Genomic DNA, 22421 nt, shown 5'->3' on the forward strand with positions numbered 1-22421 from the left:
AGAAAGGAGACCCTCACACCCAAGGAGTCACCTCCTCTTTCTCTCTCTACTTATGAAGTTTCAGGAAACGGCTGCTCTAATAGCTCCCCTCTTAGCCGTGCAGGTGCACCCCTTGGATGCACCCGCCCAGGCTGGTTAACTGCACTTCCCATCCCTGATCCAAAAAAGCCTGCAACTCATGCATCCCCCGCTCTGGCTGGGCTCAGAAGCCTGTCATTGCTCTGAGAACCCACAATTTGGGCCAAAGTCACAGGCGGCTTACGGTGGCTCTAAGGCTGCAATCTCAGCCCAGCCGTGGGACTGGGTAGCGTCACCGACGTGGCGAAGGATCCATAGCTTGGCTGCTGAAGGTGATCGTTTCTCTCGCAGGACCTTCAGCGACCATACTTTCATGCTTACTGCCTGTGCATAACGGTCAGCTTTACTCCCTTAACGACGATTATAAAACGGTTCTGTTTGGGCATAGAATATGTTTCCCCAAAGGATTTTCTTTTCTTTTCCGATAGGGCATTTTAAATGTAAAATTATGGTAACACTGGCTTTGGTTATTAACAGAGATCTAGAATATTTTTATCACCGTATTGTTTATTGTGGTGCTGGGCTGCCGATCAGAGGCCCCAGCCTAGCGGAGTGAGTACCCTCCGTGCGTAAGTGCGCATGTGCATGCTGGCATGGAGAGGGAGAATTTTTATGAATCAAGAGCGTAATTTATACATAAGGGCACTGATGATGACACCTACGATCATTATTTTTAGAGGGCCAGGCACATGGGTGTGAGCATATTATGGCTCCTCTCCAACAGACGCTACGGTTGACAGTAATTACCGAGTGGGCTGAGGTCCCCCTCCTGTTCTAAAAAGTCTACTAGCCCACTCCCAGTCTACTAGCTTAGCTTTGGAAATCACTCGGATCCCAGGATTCTAGATATAGCACAGGAGGCGTTGGAGGAACGACTAGAGTCAGCAGTGCAAACGTTCTGCTGGGAAAGAGCCCCAAAGAGACTCAGCCCTCGGAACGTGCCAGCAACAGAGAATGCCTGACGAGCGCGAAGGGTCATAAGGCTAATATTTACTTTGAAACTGCTCAGGATTCCAGGCTCAACTAGGCTCTGTTGAACTTGGAGAAACAAAACATACAAGAGAAGCAGGATTGAGGCTCAGTGCAGGAGGAGGGGAAGGGCAGCTAGCACTCTCTCAGGGTTAGGGAGCGATGGTTTCTTCTCTCCATCTCTGGGAGAGGCAGCCGTCCACCTGTCTGAGACAGGCTGCCAGCGGTGGTGTGCTGGTCAGCGTCAAACCACCCACTCTCAGGAGAAAAGTTGCTGTGGTTTGTAGCATTTACCAATTTTTGTGCTGTCATTATTCCCACCATAGCTGGTTTTAAGCTGCCAACATGACATCACTGCACATGGGCTTGGGAAGAACTGCAGGAAGCCGGGCGAGCCGGCTCCAGCACACCCCTGTTTGCTAGGTCTCTGCAAGATCAGGAAGAAGTAGAGGGCAAGGTCACAGAGCCAGGCAGGACCTCGTCCCCATCCATAGGCTCCCTTGGCCAACAGGAGTTCCTGGAGAGTTCCCTTTTGGACACCTTCCGGTTGAACTCAGAGACGTTTCTCTTGGTTTATTCCAACATTCGGAGCCGGAAGAGACTAGCTCCTGATCATTGCTGTATCCCCGGCTCCTAAACCTGTGCCTGGCTCCTATTAAAGGTTCTAAATATTTGTCAAATGACTGAATGAAACAACATATCACACCTATGGGACACACTAGAACATGCATGGGCTCCAGTGTCAGACTGCCTGCGGTCAAATGCTGGCATTGCCACATACTACTTTTGTGACCCTGGGCCAGTTTCTTCCTCCACATTTTATAGATGAGGAACGTGACGTGCAGAGAGACTGAAGAGCAGGGGAACATTCACACAGCTAGGAAGTGGCTCGGTTAATCCATCTGTAAATTAAGGACAAATAGTAGTATTATCTAATACACAGTCTTACTTTAGGGAATAAATAAGGGAATATATGTAAGGTATTTACAGTGGTGCCCACGTAGTAAGTGCTCCAGGAGCAATAGCTGTTATTATTACTACTCAAACCTGCTCATTTTATGGAAAAAGAGACTGGAGTCCAGAGAAGGGGAAGGGCTAGGCTTAGGTCAACCTGCCTGGGACTCTGCATTTCATCACTTGCAAGGACTTAATTGCACAAGGTACCAGAGGATGCAAATGTTAACAGCAGATGAGGAAAAGGGCTTAAGCTTTTCTTTGTCACAGTGGTTTTGAACTCCCGGTAGAGAGGTCAACATCAGACTAGCCCAGGGAGTATAGCTTGAAAAAGCAGATTTCATATTGCATGTTTTAAATTGAATTCTTTTTTAAAAAGCTGGTGTTTCCGGGATCCTATCTACATTAAGTCAAGTGAGAGGAAATCCTCTGGGCTGGTGGAGATGACTTAAAAAGGGTTAAGAAACCCCGCTGTACACTCTGAGGAGGGAGGAGGAGAGAGAAATTGACCCCTCGGGACTGTTCAGGTTTCCTGCTGGAATCTAATTGCCAAGTCCCTACCTTCCTGCAGGGGTGTGGAATCTGCTGACCTGATCTGAGTTGAGCCGAGAGTGGCTCCCCTCCCCCGCTCAGTACCGGGCCCAGGACAACATCCCAGGCTCAGGCTGGGTCTGTGGCAGCCATCCAGAGAGAGAGAACTCCCACCCCTCCCCGCCCCCAGGCTCCACATTGATGGAAAACTGGAACGGGACAAGCACACTTGATTTTCTGCCCTCTTCTCATGCTGCATTTATCACAATTCCCTAGACACCCGCCGGGTCTTTTCTTCCAGACACTCATCATTGAGCATCTAATTTCCACAGCCCTTTTGCACTGGCAGGCGTCCGGGTGGTCATTTTCTCCGTTGCCCTGCCCTGCCCGGCCCACCCGGCCTGCCTTTCTACAGCTGCGCAAACAGGGCGGGCCCTTCCCTCTGTGGTACTGCTCCTGAGGCCTCTGTGTGAGCCTCTTGCTAGGCGCTCCGGGGAGTACCAGAAGTTGCCCATCCCCTGCTCTCTGGGAAGTCTTAGGATCAGGGAGTCAGGGAGCCAGCTCTGGGTGCTGGGGAGTCAGGGCCCGCCACGATCTAGGAGCTGCGGGGCGTTCAGCAAAGAGCTCACAGAACGGGAGAGAGGGTCTGAAAGTGGGGATGTACGTGGACACTGTATTAGGCACGGACAAAGACCGGCGAAAATGTAGCTTAAGCTTCAACGCCCAGAGGGAAGGCGAGTTAGGGAGAGGCAGCCACCCTGTGCTCCCGTTTCAGAGGTGCCGGCCCCTTTCCAGTGGAGCGGCACCCGCACCTTGGGCGGGGAGGGGGGCGATTTCTTCCGTTGCTTAGCCAAGTCTGCCACTTCCCATGGCAGCCAAGTCTGCCACTTCCCACCTCACCAAGTTTTTCTGGGGACCCAAATACTTCCTGTCCCTTTAGGGAGGGAGAAAAGGGCCTCTTCTGGGAGAGTCTTTGCTGCTAGTAGGTATAACAGACCCTGGCTGGAAGCAGGATCTGTGTGAGGAACCATTTCCCTGCATCCTGGCAATCAACCACATTAGTCAGACCTGGCTATGAAATCGGGCTGGGGAGCCGGGTAGCCAGGCTGAGTTGAATGTTCTCCTTGCTTTCTCTCTCTCTCACACTGATCCCTCCACATACAGAAAGCTCTCAGCATAGACACATATTTTTAAAAGCACCTCCTGCATTCATAGCTCATTATTCCGGATAAAAGAGGTTTGCAAGATGCAAAGCTAGACACACCCAGAGGTGGGAGGGGAGATGGACCATTTACGGTTATGGGTTGTGCAGCTCGAACCCTAGCCCTGGACTGCCCTGCAGATATGTGCTGTCGGTCACAAGAGGGGACCTTCCAGGCCAGGATTGGCCCAGGGCAAACCCACTCCCCCCATTCCCAACTGGGAAGGTGTGTCAATTCCCACATCTCAAGGGTTGTGAGCAGGGAAAGGGAGAAGAGGGGTGATGATAGCGCAACAGCAGGGTAGCCCGGGTCTTCAAAGCGCAGTCCTTGGTTCCTGGCAGTGACTTGACATCCTTTGCGTCTCTCAGGAATAACCTCCACAAACCTTCACCAGTCCCCGCAGCCCTTCCCCGACTCGTTGCCCTGGTGTGAAAGCCAGTGGTTTTGAAATTCCAGGGGTTTAATTTATTAGTATCCCGCAGCCTGTTAGTTAAACAAACAACTGACTGGCTTGTTTGAAATTTAAAGGGAAGAATAATTTGTGGCCTGCTAAATTCCCTCTCCATTAGCTAAAAATGGTCTCCCCACTGGGATGCGTATCTGGGTGCTGGCTGGGCCTGGCTGGGAGAGGTGGGGACTGAGAGGAGAGGATACTTATTTGATGAGGGACTGCTGTCCCTTTCTTGTAAACTTGAAAATAGCCCTTAAATTTTTATTATGAAAGCTATACACGTTCCTTGTAGAAAACTTGGAAAATAGAGAAAAGCATAAAGAAAGAAGTGAAAAGCGCACATAACCCCACCACCCAGACATGACCGTTGGTAAGAGTACATTGTACGCCCTTCCAGTGTTTTTCTAGGCATAACTCTACCTCGCCATCACTGCCTTTAACACGGTTTCTTTTTCTGACTATAAAAACAATGCATACTCAATTTTCAAATAACACAAAAATATGAAGACTAAAAGAAAAATGACCCCAGTTCCACTATCCTGAGATGACTGCTGCTAATATGTTGGTGCAGCTCCTTATACTCTTTTCCACTTAACTGAGATCAAATAGTCCATGTAGTTCTACGTGCTCCTCACTTAGTGTCTTACCGTGTACATTTTCCCATGTCAGTGAATATGCATCCGAAACATGTGTAATGGCTGCGTGGTCATTGTGTGAATGCATCATAATTCATTCTTTTGTTTTTCAGGAGAGACAGGTTTGGGCAAGTCCACCCTCATGGACACCCTGTTCAACACCAAGTTCGAGGGGGAGCCAGCCACCCACACACAGCCGGGTGTCCAGCTCCAGTCCAATACATATGACCTTCAAGAAAGCAACGTGGGGCTAAAGCTCACAATTGTTAGCACAGTGGGCTTCGGGGACCAGATCAACAAGGAGGACAGGTAAGGGAGGCGGTGGGGTGGGGAGGCTACTGGGAGGCCACGGGGAGGAGCTCACCACTGGGGTCCCGCTGGACCTCTCAGATGATGCAGGCAGGCAGCAGAGAGCTCACTAGCGCCGCCTCCGCCCAGGGTCCCTGTCTATTTCAGTGTTCTACTCCACACGCTTTGCCAAAAGCAGGATGTTTTTCTATTCCATTCGACAGACATTTATTGAGCCAGGTACTGCCGTGCTCCAACAGTCTAAAAAGGAATGACCTTGTCTCTGCCCTTGAGGCGAAGACTCACGGGAAACCTGGTCTTAAACAAACAAGTTCCTTTGAGTGTGACCTGCTCTGTAAAGGACAGGGTACACAGAGGTAAAGGACAAGCTACAATGAGAACGTGAAGGAGAGAACAGTCAGCTCCATGCAGGGAGGTCAGGGAGGCCTGCACAGAGGAGGTGCCCCTGAGCTGGCCTTTGAAGGGTGAACGATTTTGCTGGACAGACCAGGGAAGGTTGGGAACCCCATCCCGGGCAGGGACAGCTGCTTGTACAGAGGCAGAGGGATGTGGAAGACTGTGGCATGTTCTAGGGGACTGAGCTTGCTCTGTTTGGCTAGACCAGGGGTAGAGTTACTGTGAAGCTAGTGAAGCTTGTTTCAGGGCCCGCAGCTGCTCACGCACCTCCAAAGCCCTGGAACTAATTTCTAGTCATTGTGTTGTTTGATCTTTCTTGGAGGGCCCTTCAAATCGTGTAAACCTAGGGCCCCGCAATGCCTGCTGTGCCCCTGGGCTGGTGCTTGGCGTGAGCTGGGAGAAAAGTGAGGGGAGATGAGCCTGAAGAGGTAAGCAGGGACCAGATCATGGAGGGGTTTGTAGAATGTGTAGCTAAGGAGCCACTGAAAAGCTTTATGAAGTTGAACGATGTAGTCGAACTGGCCTTTGAAGAGGGGGCTTTGGGATAGTATGGGATGGGCTGGAGAGCAGGAAGACCAATTAGGAGACTGTTGGACCAATTTGATCGAGGCCAGCGATGACACAGGTGCTGAGACAGGGAAGAGGAGACAGATTTGATAACTACTGAGTAGGTAGACTCAACAGGACTTGGGGGTTGAGAGGGCAAAAGAAGAACCTAGAATGAGGCTTGGATTTCTGGCTTTGGAGGGTGGACAGATGGTTGGCAGCATTCAGTAAGAGTTACCATAAGAACCAGGTTTAAGAAGAATCAGCTCTGTTTAGGAAGTGTTGAGTTTGAGCTGCCTGCGGACCGTAGAGAGAGGATAGGCAGCTGAATATGCAGGATTAGAGGTCAGGAGAGGGTCTGCGCTGTAAACAGACTTGGGTTACAAGGTATAGGTGATATGTTCCAGCCACAGACACACGTAAGATCATCCAAGGATTGGAGCCGAGTGAGATGAACGCTGGGCTAAAGATAAAAACCTGAGGATGTTAAGTCAGCAGATGGCGGAAAAGACATCCTGGAAAGAGACCGAGCTGGAATAAGCAGAGAGGTAGGAGGAGAGACTGTGGGTGGTTGAGAATGGTGTGCCAGTGAGGGCTGGAGTGAGGCTCAGATGAGGACGAGATGAGGGCTGGGTTGAGGGAGGGGGAGGGCGTCAGGCACCGTCTGCATTTACCTAAAAGTCACATGGCTATCACAGGTGCTCTTCACAGAAAAAGTCATTCATCATTTTGAGCAGTGCTCATCCTTTGAGGATTCCCTTGCTTCTCAGATGAACTGTATCCCAGATTCTTCTATTTCTCCCTTAAAATAACAACAGCCATACTCATTTCCTTATAATGAGTAAATATATTTAGCTCCTTAATAATTGAACTGAATTCTGTTTTCCATTTGAAATTCTAGACGAAGGACACCTCTGCTTTGTATAGGCCTGCTTATTGTGCTAATCTTGTTTGGTGGAGAATAAATTAAACCCTGGGGAAAGGGGATACTTGGGTCACAATATGAGTGATTAATCTCAGCTGCAGATTGCTCAGCATTTCGTCCATTAAATTTTTCACAGTTCTCAGTAACATATAGTCGACATATCTAACATTGGAAAACGCCTGCATAATGATGGTTTGGGAGGGCCAAACTGATAGAGCCCCTTAGAGGCTAATCTACTTCTCTTGCCCCTTAGAGGCTAACCTACTTCTCTTATATTTTTAATATCCTTACTGTTTTTCCTGATTATAAATGTGATAACGTGCTTATATCAAATAATACAAACTTGCATAAGTAAAAATGAGAAGCCTCCGGGAAATGGGCTGGGGAACAGAAGTGGAGTAAGCTCCAGGGATTCGTAATAAAAAGCCGTGTTTTCTCCATTCTGACAGGGCCATGAGGACATAGATAGGTCAGTGCAGCTGCACTGAAAGAGAGCATCAGAAGGCCCTGCTTTACCCAGGGTGCAGGGGCAAACTGAGAAGAGCAGTGACGAAGGCCATATCCTGAAGGGCACCATTTGAAAGCTGCTGAAGCAAAAGGAACTCAAGAGGGAGACAGAGGACAGGCTGGAAAGGGGTGTGCTTAGGAACGCAGGCTTTGGTCTCAGACAGACCTAGGTTCAAATCCCATCCTGCTACTTATTAGCTCAGGGATCTTGGACAAGCGTTTTGTGCTGGTCTCGGCCTATCCATAACCAATGTTGCGGCTGGACCGGCCCTCGTGGTTCTTATTATGATTGCAAGACGCCCTCAGTAATAACCGTCAGGAAACTTGGAGGGGAAAAAAGGGTTTATTACTCACAGGTTCTGGAAAGGAGAAGGCACACCCGGGGCTACACAGCAAGGTCGAGGGTAGAGAAAGAGAGAGAGAGCACCTGGGCCTGGGGTTCTGCTTTCATAGGGATCGAGGGTAGGCGGCCTGTGGTTTTGCGGGCTTACTCTTTATTGGTGAATGTAAAACATAAGAGCGGGAATTTAACACGTGGGGAGAGAAAAAAACAAGTGGCCTAAATGGTCAGTTATAGAAATCCACCAATATCTTTAAAGCAAGGACGCCTGGGGTGGGGGGGTGGACGGGGCTGGTTCCTTATCTTTCTGTGGCTGGCAGTGTGTTTATTCGTGATAGCTGTCCTTGAAGTAGGTGCCTTTTTGAAGTGGATGCCTCCGAAATCAAAGCTTAAATCAGACACTTGGGTTACAAAAATGCAAGTTACAACTGTCAGGGCTTACACTACAACTAGGCACTTAAATTCTTTATGCCTCAGTTTCCTGTAAAGTGGGGATGGTGATAATACTGATATCTACCCAGAGGGTCATGGGTGAGGCATACTCCACGTGTATGGCATAGGAAACGCTTAAACAGTGCCTGGCACGGGGTAACTAACGAACAGAAGATACTGTTATGATCGTGACTTTTATTGGTAGAAGAATCAAGGGAGAGTTGTATTATGTAGCATATGTGAGGGAATGATAAACAGTGTCCAGAGAGATAAAAACTGAAAAATATCCATTGGGTTTGGCAACATGAAGGTCATTAATACACTTAGGAATAATAATTCCAGGGAAATCGTGGGTAGAAACTAGATTGCCATGAGTGAATGGGAGGTAAGGAAGTAAAGGCATCAGAATAGCAAAAGGAGGGACTTCCCTGGTGGCACAGTGGTTAAGAATCCACCTGCCAGTGTCGGGGACAGGGATTCGAGCTCTGGTCCGGGAAGATACCGCATGGCATGGAGCAACTAAACCTGTGTGCCACAACTACTGGGCCTGCGCTCTAGAGCCGGAGAGCCACAACTACTGAGCCCTCGTGCCACAACGATTGAAGCCTGTGCACCTAGAGCCCGTGCTCCACAACAAGAGAAGCCACCACAATAAGAAGCCCGTGCACCACAACGAATAGTAGCCCCTGCTCGCCACAACTAGAGAAAGCCTGTGCACAGCAACGAAGACCCAATGCAGCCAAAAATAAATAAATAAATTTATTTATTAAAAAAAAAAAGAAAAGCAAACGGAACAATTGAACAGAAAAATGAGTCCAAGATCAAATCCATGTTTCTATGGGCATTTAGCATTTGTAAGTTAGCAAGGAAAGAATGGACTATTCAAGAAAATGTGGACTTCCCTGGTAGCGCAGTGGTTGAGAGTCCGCCTTCCGATGCGGGGATCACAGGTTCGTGCCCCGGTCCGGGAAGATCCCACATGCCGCGGAGCGGCTGGGCCCGTGAGCCATGGCCGCTGAGCCTGCACGTCCGGAGCCTGTGCTACGCAACGGGAGAGGCTACAACAGTTAGATGCCAGTGTAACGCAAAAAAAACAAAACAAAACAAAAAGAAAATGTGCTGGGAAAATAGGCCATCCGTTAGGAAAACATAAGATGAGACCATCCCACACAAACACCATTCACAAAAATAGATTCCAGTTGGATTAAAAACAACTTCTAAAAATATGAGGAAAAAATATAAGAGAATATTTTTATAACTTTGGGGGTAGAGAAGGCTTTTTTTTAAACATCTTTATTGGAGTGTAATTGCTTTACAACGGTGTGTTAGTTTCTGCTTTATAACCAAGTGAATCAGTTATACATATACATATATTCCCATATTTCTTCCCTCTTGCGTCTCCCTCCCTCTCACCCTCCCTATCCCACCCCTCTAAGTGGTCACAAAGCACCGAGCTGATCTCCCTGTGCTATGCGGCTGCTTCCCACTAGCTAGCTATTGTTTTTTTTGTTTGTTTGTTTTGCTGTACACGGGCCTCTCACTGTTGTGGCCTCTCACGTTGCGGAGCACAGGCTCCGGGTGCGCAGGCTCAGCGGCCATGGCTCACGAGCCCAGCCGCTCCGCGGCATGTGGGATCTTCCCAGACCTGGGCCCGAACCCATGTCCCCTGCATTGGCGGGCGGACTCTCAACAACTGCGCCACCAGGGAAGCCCACTAGCTATCTATTTTACGTTTGGTAGTGTATATATGTCCATGCCACTCTCTCACTTTGTCACAGCTTACCCTTCCCTCTCCCCCTATCCTCAAGTCCATTCTCTAGTAGGTCTGTGTCTTTATTCCCATCTTGCCCCTAGGTTCTTCATGACCTTCTTTCTTTTCTTAGATTCCATATATACGTGTTAGCATACACTATTTGTTTTTCTCTTTCTGACTTACTTCACTCTGTATGACAGACTCTAGGTCCATCCACCTCACTACAAATAACTCAATTTCGTTTCTTTTTATGGCTGAGTAATATTCCATTGAATATATGTGCCACATCTTTATTTTTTAACATATTTATTGGGGTATAATTGCTTTACAATGGTGTGTTAATTTCTGCTTTATAACAAAGTGAATCAGTTATACATATGTTCCCATATCTCTTCCCTCTTACGTCTCCCTCCCTCCCACCCTCCCTATCCCACACCTCCACGCGGTCACAAAGCACCGAGCTGATCTCCCTGTGCTATGCGGCTGCTTCCGACTAGCTATCTGTTTTACGTTTGGTAGTGTATATATGTCCATGCCTCTTTCTCGCTTTGTCACAACTCACCCTTCCCCCTCCCCATATCCTCAAGTCCGTTCTCCAGTAGGTCTGCGTCTTTATTCCTGTCTTACCCCTAGGTTCTTCATGACATTTGTTTTTTTTCTTAAATTCCATATATATGTGTTAGCATACGGTATTTGTCTTTCTCTTTCTGACTTACTTCACTCTGTATGACAGACTTTAGGTCTATCCACCTCATTACAAATAGCTGAATTTCATTTCTTTTTATGGCTGAGTAATATTCCATTGTATATATGTGCCACATCTTCTTTATCCATTCATCTGTTGATGGACACTTAGGTTGCTTCCATGTCCTAGCTATTGTAAATAGAGCTGCAGTGAACATTTTGATACATGACTCTTTTTGAATTATGATTTTCTCAGGGTATATGCCCAGTAGTGGGATTGCTGGGTCATATGGTAGTTCTATTTGTAGTTTTTTAAGGAACCTCCATACTGTTCTCCATAGTGGCTGTATCAATTTACATTCCCACCAACAGTGCAAGAGGGTTCCCTTTTCTCCACACCCTCTCCAGCATTTATTGTTTGTAGATTTCTTGATGATGGCCATTCTGACTGGTGTGAGAGGATACCTCACTGTAATTTTGATTTGCATTCCTCTAATGATTAGTGATGTTGAGCATTCTTTCATGTGTTTGTTGGCAATCTGTATATCTTCTTTGGAGGAATGTCTATTTAGGTCTTCTGCCCATTTTTGGATTGGGTTGTTTGTGTTTTTGATATTGAGCTGCATGAGCTGCTTGTAAATTTTGGAGATTAATCCTTTGACAGTTGCTTCATTTGCAAATATTTTCTCCCATTCTGAGGGTTGTCTTTTCATCTTGTTTATGGTTTCCTTTGCTGTGCAAAAGCTTTGAAGTTTCATTAGGTCCCATTTGTTTATTTTTGTTTTTATTTCCATTTCTGTAGGAGGTGGGTCAAAAAGGATCTTGCTGTGATTTATGTCATAGAGTGTTCTGCCTATGTTTTCCTCTAAGAGTTTGATAGTGTCTGGCCTTACATTTAGGTCTTTAATCCATTTTGAGTTTATTTTTGTGTATGGTGTTAGGGAGTGTTCTAATTTCCTACTTTTACACGTAGCTGTCTAGTTTTCCCAGCACCACTTATTGAAGAGGCTGTCTTTTCTCCACTGTATATTCTTGCCTCCTTTATCAAAGATAAGGTGATGGTATGTGCGTGGGTTTATCTCTGGGCTTTCTATCCTGTTCCATTGATCTATCTTTCTGTTTTTGTGCCAGTACCATACTTTCTTGATTACTATAGCTTTGTAGTATAGTCTGACGTCAGGGAGCTTGATTTCTCCAGCTCCGTTTTTCTTTCTCAAGATTGCTTCGGCTATTCGGGGTCTTTTGCGTTTCCATACAAATTGTGAAATTTTTTGTTCTAGTTCTGTGAAAAATGCCAGCGGTAGTTAGATAGGGATTGCATTGAATCTGTAGATTGCTTTGGGTAGTAGAGTCATTCTCACAATGTTGATTCTTCCAAACAAGAACATGGTATATCTCTCCATCTATTTGTATCATCTTCAATTTCTTTCATCAGTGTCTTATAATTTTCTGTATACAAGTTTTTTGTCTCCTAAGGTAGGTTTTTTTTTTTCTCCTTAGGTAGGTTTATTCCTAGATATTTTATTCTTTTTGTTGTAATGGTAAATGGGAGTGTTTTCTTAATTTCACTTTCAGATTTTTCATCATTAGTGTATAGGAATGCTAGAGATTTCTGTGCATTAATTCTGTATCCTGCTACTTTACCAAATTCATTGATTAGCTCTAGTAGTTTTCTGGTAGCATCTTTAAGATTCTCTATGTATAGTATCACATCATCTGCAAACAGTGACAGCTTTACTTCTTCTTTTCCAATTTGGATTCCTTTTATTTCTTTTTCTTCTCTGATTGCTGTGGCTAAAACTTCCAAAACTGTGTTGAATAATAGTGGTGAGAGTGAGCAACCTTGTTTTGTTCCTGATCTTAGTGGAAATGCTTTCAGTTTTTCACCATTGAGGATGATGTTGGCTGTGGGTTTTTCACATATGGCCTTTATTATATTGAGGAACGTTCCCTCTATGCCTACTCTCTGGAGGGTTTTTATCATAAATGGGTGTTGAATTTTGTCCAAAGCTTTCTCTGCATCGATTGAGATGATCATATGGTTTTTCTCCTTCATTTTGTTAATATGGTGCATCACATTGATTGATTTGCGTATGTTGAAGAATCCTTGCATTTCTGGGATAAACCCCATTTGATTATGGTTTATGATCCTTTAATGTGCTGTTGGATTCTGTTTGCTAGTATTTTGTTGAGGATTTTTGCATCTATGTTCATCAGTGATATTGGCCTGTAGTTTTCTTTGTTTGTGACATCTTTGTCTGGTTTTGGTATCAGGGTGATGGTGGCCTCACAGAATGAGTTTGGGAGTGTTCCTCCCTCTGCTATATTTTGGAAAAATTTGAGAAGGATAGGTGTTAGCTCTTCTGTAAATGTTTGATAGAATTTGCCTGTGAAGCCATCTGGTCCTGGACTTCTGTTTGTTGGAAGATTTTTTTTTATTATTTATTTTTGGCTGCATTGGGTCTTCATTGCTGCACACGGGCTTTCTCTAGTTGTAGTGAGCGGGGACTACTCTTTGTTGTGGTGCGTGGGGGCTACTCTTTGTTGCAGTACGTGGACCTCAGTAGTTGTGGCTCGCAGGCTCCAAAGCGCAGGCTCAGTAGTTATGGCACACGGGCTTAGTTGCTCGGCAACACGTGGGATCTTCCCAGACCAGGGCTCGAACCTGTGTCCCCTGCATTGGCAGGTGAATTCTTAACCACTGTGCCACCAGGGAAGTCCTGTTGGAAGATTTTTAATCACAGTTTCAATTTCAGTGCTTGTGATTGGTCTGTTCATATTTTCTATTTCTGCCTGATTCAGTCTCAGAAGGTTGTGCATTTCTAAGAATTTGTCCATTTCCTCCAGGTTGTCCATTTTATTGGCATAGAGTTGCTTGTAGTAATCTCTCATGATCTTTTGTATTTCTGCAGTGTCAGTTGTTACTTCTCCTTTTTCATTTCTAATTCTATTGATTTGAGTCTTCTCCCTTTTTTTCTTGATGAGTCTGGTTAATGGTTTATCAATTTTTTAAATCTTCTCAAAGAACCAGAATTTAGTGTTATTGATCTTTCCTTTCATTTCTTTTTGATTTATTTCTGATCTGATCTTTATGATTTCCTTCCTTCTGCTAACTTTGGGGTTATTTTGTTTTTCTTTCTCTAATTGCTTTAGGTGTAAGGTTAGGTTGTTTATTTGAGATGTTTCTTGTTTATTAAGGTAGGATTGTATTGCTATAAACTTCCCTCTTAGAACTGCTTTTGCTCCATCACATAGGTTTTGGGTCGTCGTGTTTTCATTGTCATTTGTTTCTAGGTATTTTTTGATTTCCTCTTTGATTTCTTCAGTGATCTCTTGGTTATTAAGTAGTGTATTGTTTAGCCTCCATGTGTTTGTATTTTTTACAGATATTTTCCTGTAATTGATATCTAGTCTTATAGCGTTGTGGTCGTAAAAGATACTTGATACGATTTCAATCTTCTTAAATATACCAAGGCTTGATTTGTGACCCAAGATATGATCTATCCTGGAGAATGTTCCATGAGCACTTGAGAAGAATGTGTATTCTGTTCTTTTTGGATGGAATATCCTGTAAATATCAATAAAGTCCATCTTGTTTAATGTATCATTTAAAGCTTGTGTTTCCTTATTTATTTTCATTTTGGATGATCTGTCAACTGGTGAAAGTGGGGTGTTAACATCCCCTACTATGATTGTGTTACTGTCGATTTCCCCTTTTATGGCTGTTAGCCTTTGCCTTATGTATTGAGGTGCTCCTATGTTGGGTGCATAAATATTTACAATTGTTATATCTTCTTCTTGGATCGATCCCTTGATCATTATGTAGTGTCCTTCTCTGTCTCTTCTAATAGTCTTTATTTTAAAGTCTATTTTGTCTGATATGAGAATTGCTCCTCCAGCTTTCTTTTGATTTCCATTTGCATGGAATATCTTTTTCCATCCCCTCACTTTCAGTCTGTATGTGTCCTAGGTCTGAAGTGGGTCTCTTGTAGACATCATATATGTGGGTCTTGTTTTTGTACCCATTCAGCCTGTCTGTGTCTTTTGGTTGGAGCATTTAATCCATTTACATTGAAGGTAATTATCGATATGTATGTTCCTATTCCCATTTTCTTAATTGTTTTGGGTTCGTTATTGTAGGTCTTTTCCTTCTCTTGTGTTTCCTGCCTAGAGAAGTTCCTTTAGCATTTGTTGTAAAGCTGGTTTGGTGGTACTGAATTCTCTTCCCTTTTGCTTGTCTGTAAAGGTTTTAATTTCTCCGTCAAATCTGAATGAGATCCTTGCTGGGTAGAGTAATCTTGGTTGCAGGTTCTTCTCCTTCATCACTTTAAATATGTCCTGCCAGTCCCTTCTGGCTTGCAGAGTTTCTGCTGAAAGATCAGCTGTTAACCTTATGGGGATTCCCTTGTGTGTTATTTTTCCTTTGCTGCTTTTAATAATTTTTCTTTTTCTTTAATTTTTTATAGTTTGATTAATATGTGTCTTGGTGTGTTTCACCTTGGATTTATCCTGTATGGGACCCTCTGTGCTTCCTGGATTTGATTAACTATTTCCTTTCCCATATTTGGGATGTTTTCAAGTATAATCTCTTCAAATATTTTCTCAGTCCCTTTCTTTTTCTCTTCTTCTTCTGGGACCCCTATAATTCAAATGTTGGTGAGTTTAGTGTTGTCCCAGAGGTTCCTGAGACTGTCCTCAGTTCTTTTCATTGTTTTTTCTTTATTCTGCTCTGCAGTAGTTATTTCCACTATTTTATCTTCCAGGTCACTTATCCATTCTTCTGCCTTAGTTATTCTGTTGATCCCTTAGAGAAGGCTTTTCTAATCATGACACAAGATCCAAAAGTCATAGAAGACTGACAGATTTAAATTTGTTAAAATTAAAAACAAAACAAAAACAAAAACCTTTTTCTTGTGGGTGAAAAGTGTCGCCTGCTTTTTCAGTAAACAAAGGATATTGAGGCCATCAAGCCAGCAGCCACTGAGGCCACCTGCAACAGTGCACCCTGCGGGGACTCAGAATGGATGGAGAAAAGCAGGATACTGGCCCTAGATAGTTAAGATGCCTGTCAAAGGCATGATTTCAGTGAGCCCAGCCAGACTCTTGTCTCTTCCCATACATAGAAAAGTGCTACATTCATTAACTTGAGATGTCTGGTTTTCTTTAATTAACAGTAATCTTTTGATGTTCTGACTACCTGGTTTTTGTTGCAAAAACCCCTGTATATCCTGGCTCCTCCTTTACCTCTTTGGAGCAGTCCCTCAGAACTCTCTGAGAAGCTGTCTTCTGGGCTTAAGGCCTCAGTTTTGTCCACCAAATAAAACATAATTCTCAACTTTTAGGTTGTGCATTTTTTCAGTCAATAGTCTATTGAAACATACTATAAACAAAAGTAAAAACAAACTACAGATGGGGAGAAAATATTTGCAACCTGTATAGCAAAGGATTTTTCTAAAATGTAAAAAGAGCTTCTACAATTCAATGAGAAATAAACAAGTAATTGACAGAAGGGGAAATGTAAATGGCCCATCAACATATGAAATGATTGTCATTCAACTTCATCAGTGAGTAGGGAAATGCAAAATGAAACAATGAAGTATTTTTTTCATCTATCAGATTTGCAAAAATAAAACATAAAAATATAATATCCATTAATACCAGGTAATTTTATTCATGTTGCTGGGAGTATAAATTGACACAGATTTTGTAAAGGTCAAATTTGATGGTATCTGTTAAAATTTTAAATGTGAATATCTTATGATCCAGCAGGTCCACCTTTAGGAATATAGCCTAGAGAAACAACTGTACATGTTCATAAAAAGCATAGAAAAATGATGTTCGCTGCAGCATTGGTTATGGAACGAAAAAAAATTTTTAAACAGTCTAAATTTCCACCAATAGGGCAACTAAATGATCTATAGTACAACCATACCATGGAACTGTATTTGGCAGTGTAAAAGAATGAGTTAGATCTATATATACTTACATAAACATGTTGTTAAGTGAAAAAAAGAAGTTGAAAAATGATACACAGATCATGACGCCATTTGTATAAATCTGCCCCTTCCCAGTAAAACAAACATTTCTCTCTCTCTCTGTTTATAGAAGCAGAGAAAAAAGTCTGCAAGAATAATCAACAAACTAAAAATGGTAACTACTATTAGTAACCTCTGAGGAGGGTAGATTAAGTACATGTATTTTTTGCATAATTAAAAATAAATTTTGGGGACTTCCCTGGTGGCGCAATGGTTAAGAATCTGCCTGCCAATGTAAGGGACACGGGTTCGAGCCCTGGTCTGGGAAGATCACATATGCCGTGGAGCGACTAAGCCCGTGTGCCACAGCTACTGAGCCTGCGCTCTAGAGCCCACATGCCACAACTACTGAAGTCCGCGTGCCTAGAGCCCGTGCTCCGCAACAAGAGAAGCCACCACAATGAGGAGCCCGCTCACCGCAACGAAGAGTAGACCCTGCTCGCTGCAACTAGAGAAAGCCTGTGTGCGGCAATGAAGACCCAATGCAGACCCAATTAATTAATTTAAAAAATAAAAAGAGTTGAAAAAATTTAAAAAGAAGCAGATAAAGTGGATATACATTGCTCCTTTAAAAAGCTTTTCTGAGCTGGGAAAAAGATAAAGCAGTGTGTGGAGGGAAACAAGAAGGTCACAGGTGAGTTTTATGAGGATGGGAGAGATGACAAGGGCTTGAACAGGAGCAGAAGCTTCCAGGATGGAGAGGAGGGGGCAGATGTGAGAGATAGAAAATAGTAACCAATTGATGCGGGAGATCTAGTTCAGTTTATAAAATACTAAATGCCTACTGTGTGCCAGGTACAGTGTGAGGTGCCAGGGCTACTGAGAAATAAGACACAGTCTCTAGTTAAGGAGCTTGTAGTTGAGTAGAGGGGGCAAATATGTATACAAACTCTACATAATGTGGTAAGTACAGTAACAGAGGTATGTGGAGGGGGCCTGTGCGCACAGGAAGAGCAGCAGTCAAGCCTGGTGGCGGGAGTATAGGGTGCAGGTTGCTGAAAGGGGAGAGGAGGTGATCAGGAATGACTGGGCTAAGTCTTGAAATCTTGCAGGATGAGTACAAGCTAGTGAACTGGCTTAGAGTGGGTATTCAGTACACATTTGTTGAATGAATGAATGATATATACATTGATGGGAAAAAGAAAATAAACACCTCTAACTTTTCATCATTTAAAACCAAAAGTATCCAACCCACAGACATAGAAAACAAACTTATGGTTACCAAAGGGGGAAGCGGGGGAGGGCTAAATTAGGAGGTTGGGATTAACAGGTACACACTACTATAGACAAAATAAACAACAAGGACCTACTGTATAGCACAGGGAACTATGTTCAATATCTTGTAATAACCTATTATGGAAAAGAATCTGAAAAAGAAGATATACAGTATAACTGAATCACTTTGCTGTACACCTGAAACTAACACAACATTGTAGATCAACTATACTTCAAACAACAACAACCAAAAAAACCCCAAAGTATCCATTGAAGGTTTCAACTAGGATGCTGGTGAGGGTGGAAAATAGTCTACAGTGCGTTGAGGAATGAACGAGAAGTAAAAATAAATAAATGAGTAGATTATTCTTTCATCTACTCCATCCATGCATTAAATATTTATTGGGCACCTGTTACATGCCAGACCCTGTGGTAGGTGCAGAAAAGAAACTTGACTGCTAAGGGAAGAAAAGACACAGGGCAGTAGTTGGGGAGAAATGTGTGGTTGAGGAGGACTGGGCTGTGGAAAGATCTTTTTTTTTGGTCGTTGTTGTTGTTGTTGTTTTGCGGTATGCGGGCCTCTCACTGTTGTGGCCTCTCCCGTTGCGGAGCACAGGCTCCAGACGCTCAGGCTCAGCGGCCATGGCTCACGGGCCCAGCTGCTCCGCGGCATGTGGGATCTTCCCGGACCGGGGCACGAACCCGTGTCCCCTGCATCGGCAGGCGGACTCTCAACCACTGTGCCACCAGGGAAGCCCAGATCTTTTTTTTTTTTTGAGATGAGGGAAGACTTAAGCCTGTTTATAGGTTGCGGGGAGGGAGTAGTCAGTAGTAGGTGAGGAGCTGATAGATGAAGCCAGGTTCTCAAAGAGCCTGAAAGAAATAAGATCAAGTACACAAGGGATGGTGGACCTTGAACAGGATGAGGGACCCTTCATCCTCAGAGACCAGAGGGGAACAGGGAAGGGGAGGGAGTGAGGTGGGTTGGGGCAGTGTGAGCCTGGTGACCTTGATTTTGTTGATAAAGTAGAAGATAATACCGTCTTGTGAGAGGGAAGGGGTCATGAATAAGTTCTGAAGCTTGAGGAAAGTGTTGAAAGTTTGGCATGGTCAATGAAAGCAGTAGGAATGGAGCCAATCAAGGCCGGGCAAAAGGATTGTCGTGCTGTTTTAAAGGCCTATAATGAGGTTGGAGGCCAGGAATTTGGGTACCAAGACCCAAAGGTTTTTGTTTGTTTGTTTGTTTAATATTTATTTATTTATTTATTTTGGCAGCGTTGGGTTTCAGTTGTGGCATGCACGTGGGATCTAGTTCCCTGGCCAGGGATCGAACCCCGGCCCCCTGCATTGGGAGCACAGAGCCTTACCCACTGGACCACCGGGGAAGTCCCCAGGACCCAAAGTTTTGTGATTGCTTCGAGTCAACTTCAGCAGCAGTGGTGTAGGAGCAGAAAGCAGATCCTGAAATTTATTCCGCCCAGCAGGTTTGCTAGGCAGGGAGGGTAGAAAGCAGGGGTGTGGTGGGAGATGAGCTGATAAAAGAGCGTTTTGGACAATCAGTTATGGGGGTCAGCCTGGGCGAGAAGGAGATGAGGCCAGGAGGGGGTTGGTATCCTGTGAGATAACGGAGAGGTCAAGGTACCAGAGGATTCTATGAGGTGAAAGATCAGGTTTAGGCAGACTGAAAGCATAGGAGAGCTGGGAAGTTGTGCAGTGGTGGTCAGATAGTGGGGCGTTAGAAGCTGTCTTGGGTGAAGCTGGCCTGGCAAATGCTTTGATGTGTAGGTGGCTGAAGTAGAGGGAGCTGGAGGTTGGTGAAGTTGAGGCGATCAAGGAGTAAAGAGGCTGAAGGTTGATGGCCTGTCCTCAAGCACATTGCAGTCACCAGAACAGGGAGAAAGACGGGGTCAGGCACCACCACAAGAGGATGGAACAGGCCTCAAACGGAGACAGTTTTTTACACTGAGGTAGAGGATAACGCCCTAGAAGTGGCGCTGAGGGGCTACCTGAATGCCCACACACTGAGCCCAATGTACACAGGTTGTGGGAGAATAAGAAGCCTACACAGGGGACTTCCCTGGTGGCGCAGTGGTTAAGAATCCGCCTGCCAATGCAGGGGACACGGGTTCGATCCCTTGTCCGGGAAGGTCCCACATGCTGCGGAGCAACTAAGCCCGTGCTCCACGACTACTGAGCCTGTGCTCTAGAGCCCGCGAGCCACAACTACTGAGCCTGTGTGCCACAACTACTGAGCCTGCACGCCACAACTACTGAAGCCTGCACGCCTAGACCCCGTGCTCCACAACAAGAGAAACCACTGCAATGAGAAGCCCGCGCACTGCAGCGAAGAGTAGCCCCCGCTCGCCACAACTAGAGAAAGCCCGCACGCAGCAACGAAGACCCAGCACAGCCAAAAAAAAAGAAGCCTACATAGGAGGGGGCTGCCAGGCAATGGGGTCCTCAGGGTTGCGGGGTCCTCAGGGTTGCAGGGTCCTCAGGGGAGAATTGGGTTACCAGTAGTGTGAAGAGGTAAGGCAAGTTCTGTGAAGAGAAAGATGATATAGGCCAGCACTTCTCAAACTTTAAAGTTGCATACAAGCCACTGAGGCTCTTAGGAAGATGTAGATTCTGATCATGTAGGTCTGCGTTGGGGACTGGAGAGTCTTGATTTCTAACAAGCTTTCAGGTGACCACAGTGCTGCCTATTCAAGGACCACACTCTGAGTGGCAAAGAGGTAGGCAGTTTTGTTTACCATGGTTCAGGGGTTTCAGAGGGCACAGTGGACACATTTTTGAGGGGTGATGAGTCCATGAGGAGAGAGTGGAATAGCAGTGAGCATAGAGGGAAGAAGTGGCTGGAAGGATGGAGTAGATTAGGTATTGTCACTCTGGGCACTGTTCCGGTAGACCCGACCTTATGGTATCTTGGCTTTGATGGCTGAGATGGTGCTGTTCAAGTATAATGTCTGTGACCAGGCCTTCTGGGTTTCTAGCAGGGGAGCTTCTGACAGCTGCGTTTGCACTGAGGACTGGCACGTGGGAGAAGGAGACTGGGATGACTTCCGGGTGTCTAGGAAGCAGATAGGAGACAGTGATAACTGAGGCCATGGGAGTGACCAGGACCACGCAGGGCTAACGGGCATGTGATGTGTAGAATGACAACAAAAGATGGTCCAGGGGCTTCCCTGGTGGCGCAGTGGTTGGGAGTCCGCCTGCCGATGCAGGGATCGCGCGTGGGTTCGTGCCCCGGTCCGGGAAGATCCCACATGCGGCGGAGCGGCTGGGCCCGTGAGCCATGGCCGCTGAGCCCGCGCGTCCGGAGCCTGTGCTCCGCAACGGGAGAGGCCACAACAGTGAGAGGCCCGCGTACCGCAAAAAAGAAAAAAAAGATGAAGTAAAAAAGTTATGTAATGGAGGGAAAAAATGTAGCAGTGCCATAATTAGATCACTCAAGTGAGCCTGTCACCTGAAAATTAATTGGATAAACCTAAGGGATGTATCCCCCCGCCCCCACTCCTAATTCTTCAGGAACCTTCTAAGGATCTCTGCAACCAACAGATTCTTTGATGCTCTTACCCTTCAGAACAATGTTTGACTCATAGGGGTCAAAGGAAAAAGAAAGGACTATATTTTTAGATTTTTCTCTGAGGCTCCAGAGGTACCCAGCATCTGGCGCTCTCTGTATGTAGCTCTCAGAATCTAGAATTCTGTGATTCTTTTTAAAAGAGCTCTTTTGCCTTCTCTGCTAGGGGGATCTTTCAAAAAGGCTCAGGGTGGGAGCTGCTGCTCCTCCTTCAATCGTGTTCCCTTCCCACAGTGGTCTCTGCAGACTCCCTGTCCCGGGCCAGATGCTAAACCTCTTCCAGCTTGAAGGGAGAAGCCCTGGAGGGAGGGGCAGCGGACAGACGGGGAGATGAGAACAGAGGCAGGGCGGAGGCTAAGATGACCTAACTAGAGCAGGAAGAGGCTGCAGGGGTGGCAGGAATGGCCTGGGAGAGAACAGAGAAGCTTCCCAGGACAGATAGGAGACTCCCAGCAAGACTTGGAGCCACACGGGAGCGCCGTGCCTGGAGACTCAGTGAGCTGGGGGGTGGGGCGTGTGGAGTGTGTGTGTGTGTGTGTGTGTGTGTGTGTGTGTGTGTGTGCGCGCGTGCGCGCACATGTGTTAAGGTTGTGCAGGCGGGACTATCTTTACCAAATTTTGTCCGAATACGTAGATTTTAAAGTCATGACCTTAGAGGAAATGAGAACTGGAAAAATACCTGGACCTTAGGGGAGCCAAGTGGGGAGCGCCTCGAACCCAGGAAGATTGAGCAGAACCCACTGTGTTCTGGAAGATTCCCCAGCAATGGGTCAAGGAGAGGTCCTGACCACCACTGGGTACCAGCTTGAGTATTAGGCACTGCGGGGGAGACGCAGGAAGTGGAGACATGAGCCCAGCCTGGTGTGCAGTCAGCCC

General features: G+C 45.6%; 1 protein-coding gene across 12 annotated transcripts in view; it reads left to right on the plus strand.

Moving 5' to 3' along the window:
* SEPTIN6 (septin 6) overlaps window positions 1-22421 on the plus strand; it is a 68473-nt gene that overhangs the window by 16518 nt on the left and 29534 nt on the right. For all 12 annotated transcript variants that reach the window (XR_009538374.1, XR_009538375.1, XM_060136816.1 and 9 more), the window contains exon 3: window positions 4934-5129. Coding sequence is in view for 10 of the 12 variants with exons in the window: in XM_060136816.1 (XP_059992799.1) it covers window positions 4934-5129 (196 nt within the window). In the remaining 2 variants the exon portion in view is untranslated. The remainder of the gene's footprint in view (window positions 1-4933; window positions 5130-22421) is intronic.

This window comes from Lagenorhynchus albirostris, chromosome X (assembly GCF_949774975.1).
Source record: "Lagenorhynchus albirostris chromosome X, mLagAlb1.1, whole genome shotgun sequence".
Classification (NCBI taxonomy): Eukaryota; Metazoa; Chordata; class Mammalia; order Artiodactyla; family Delphinidae; genus Lagenorhynchus; species Lagenorhynchus albirostris.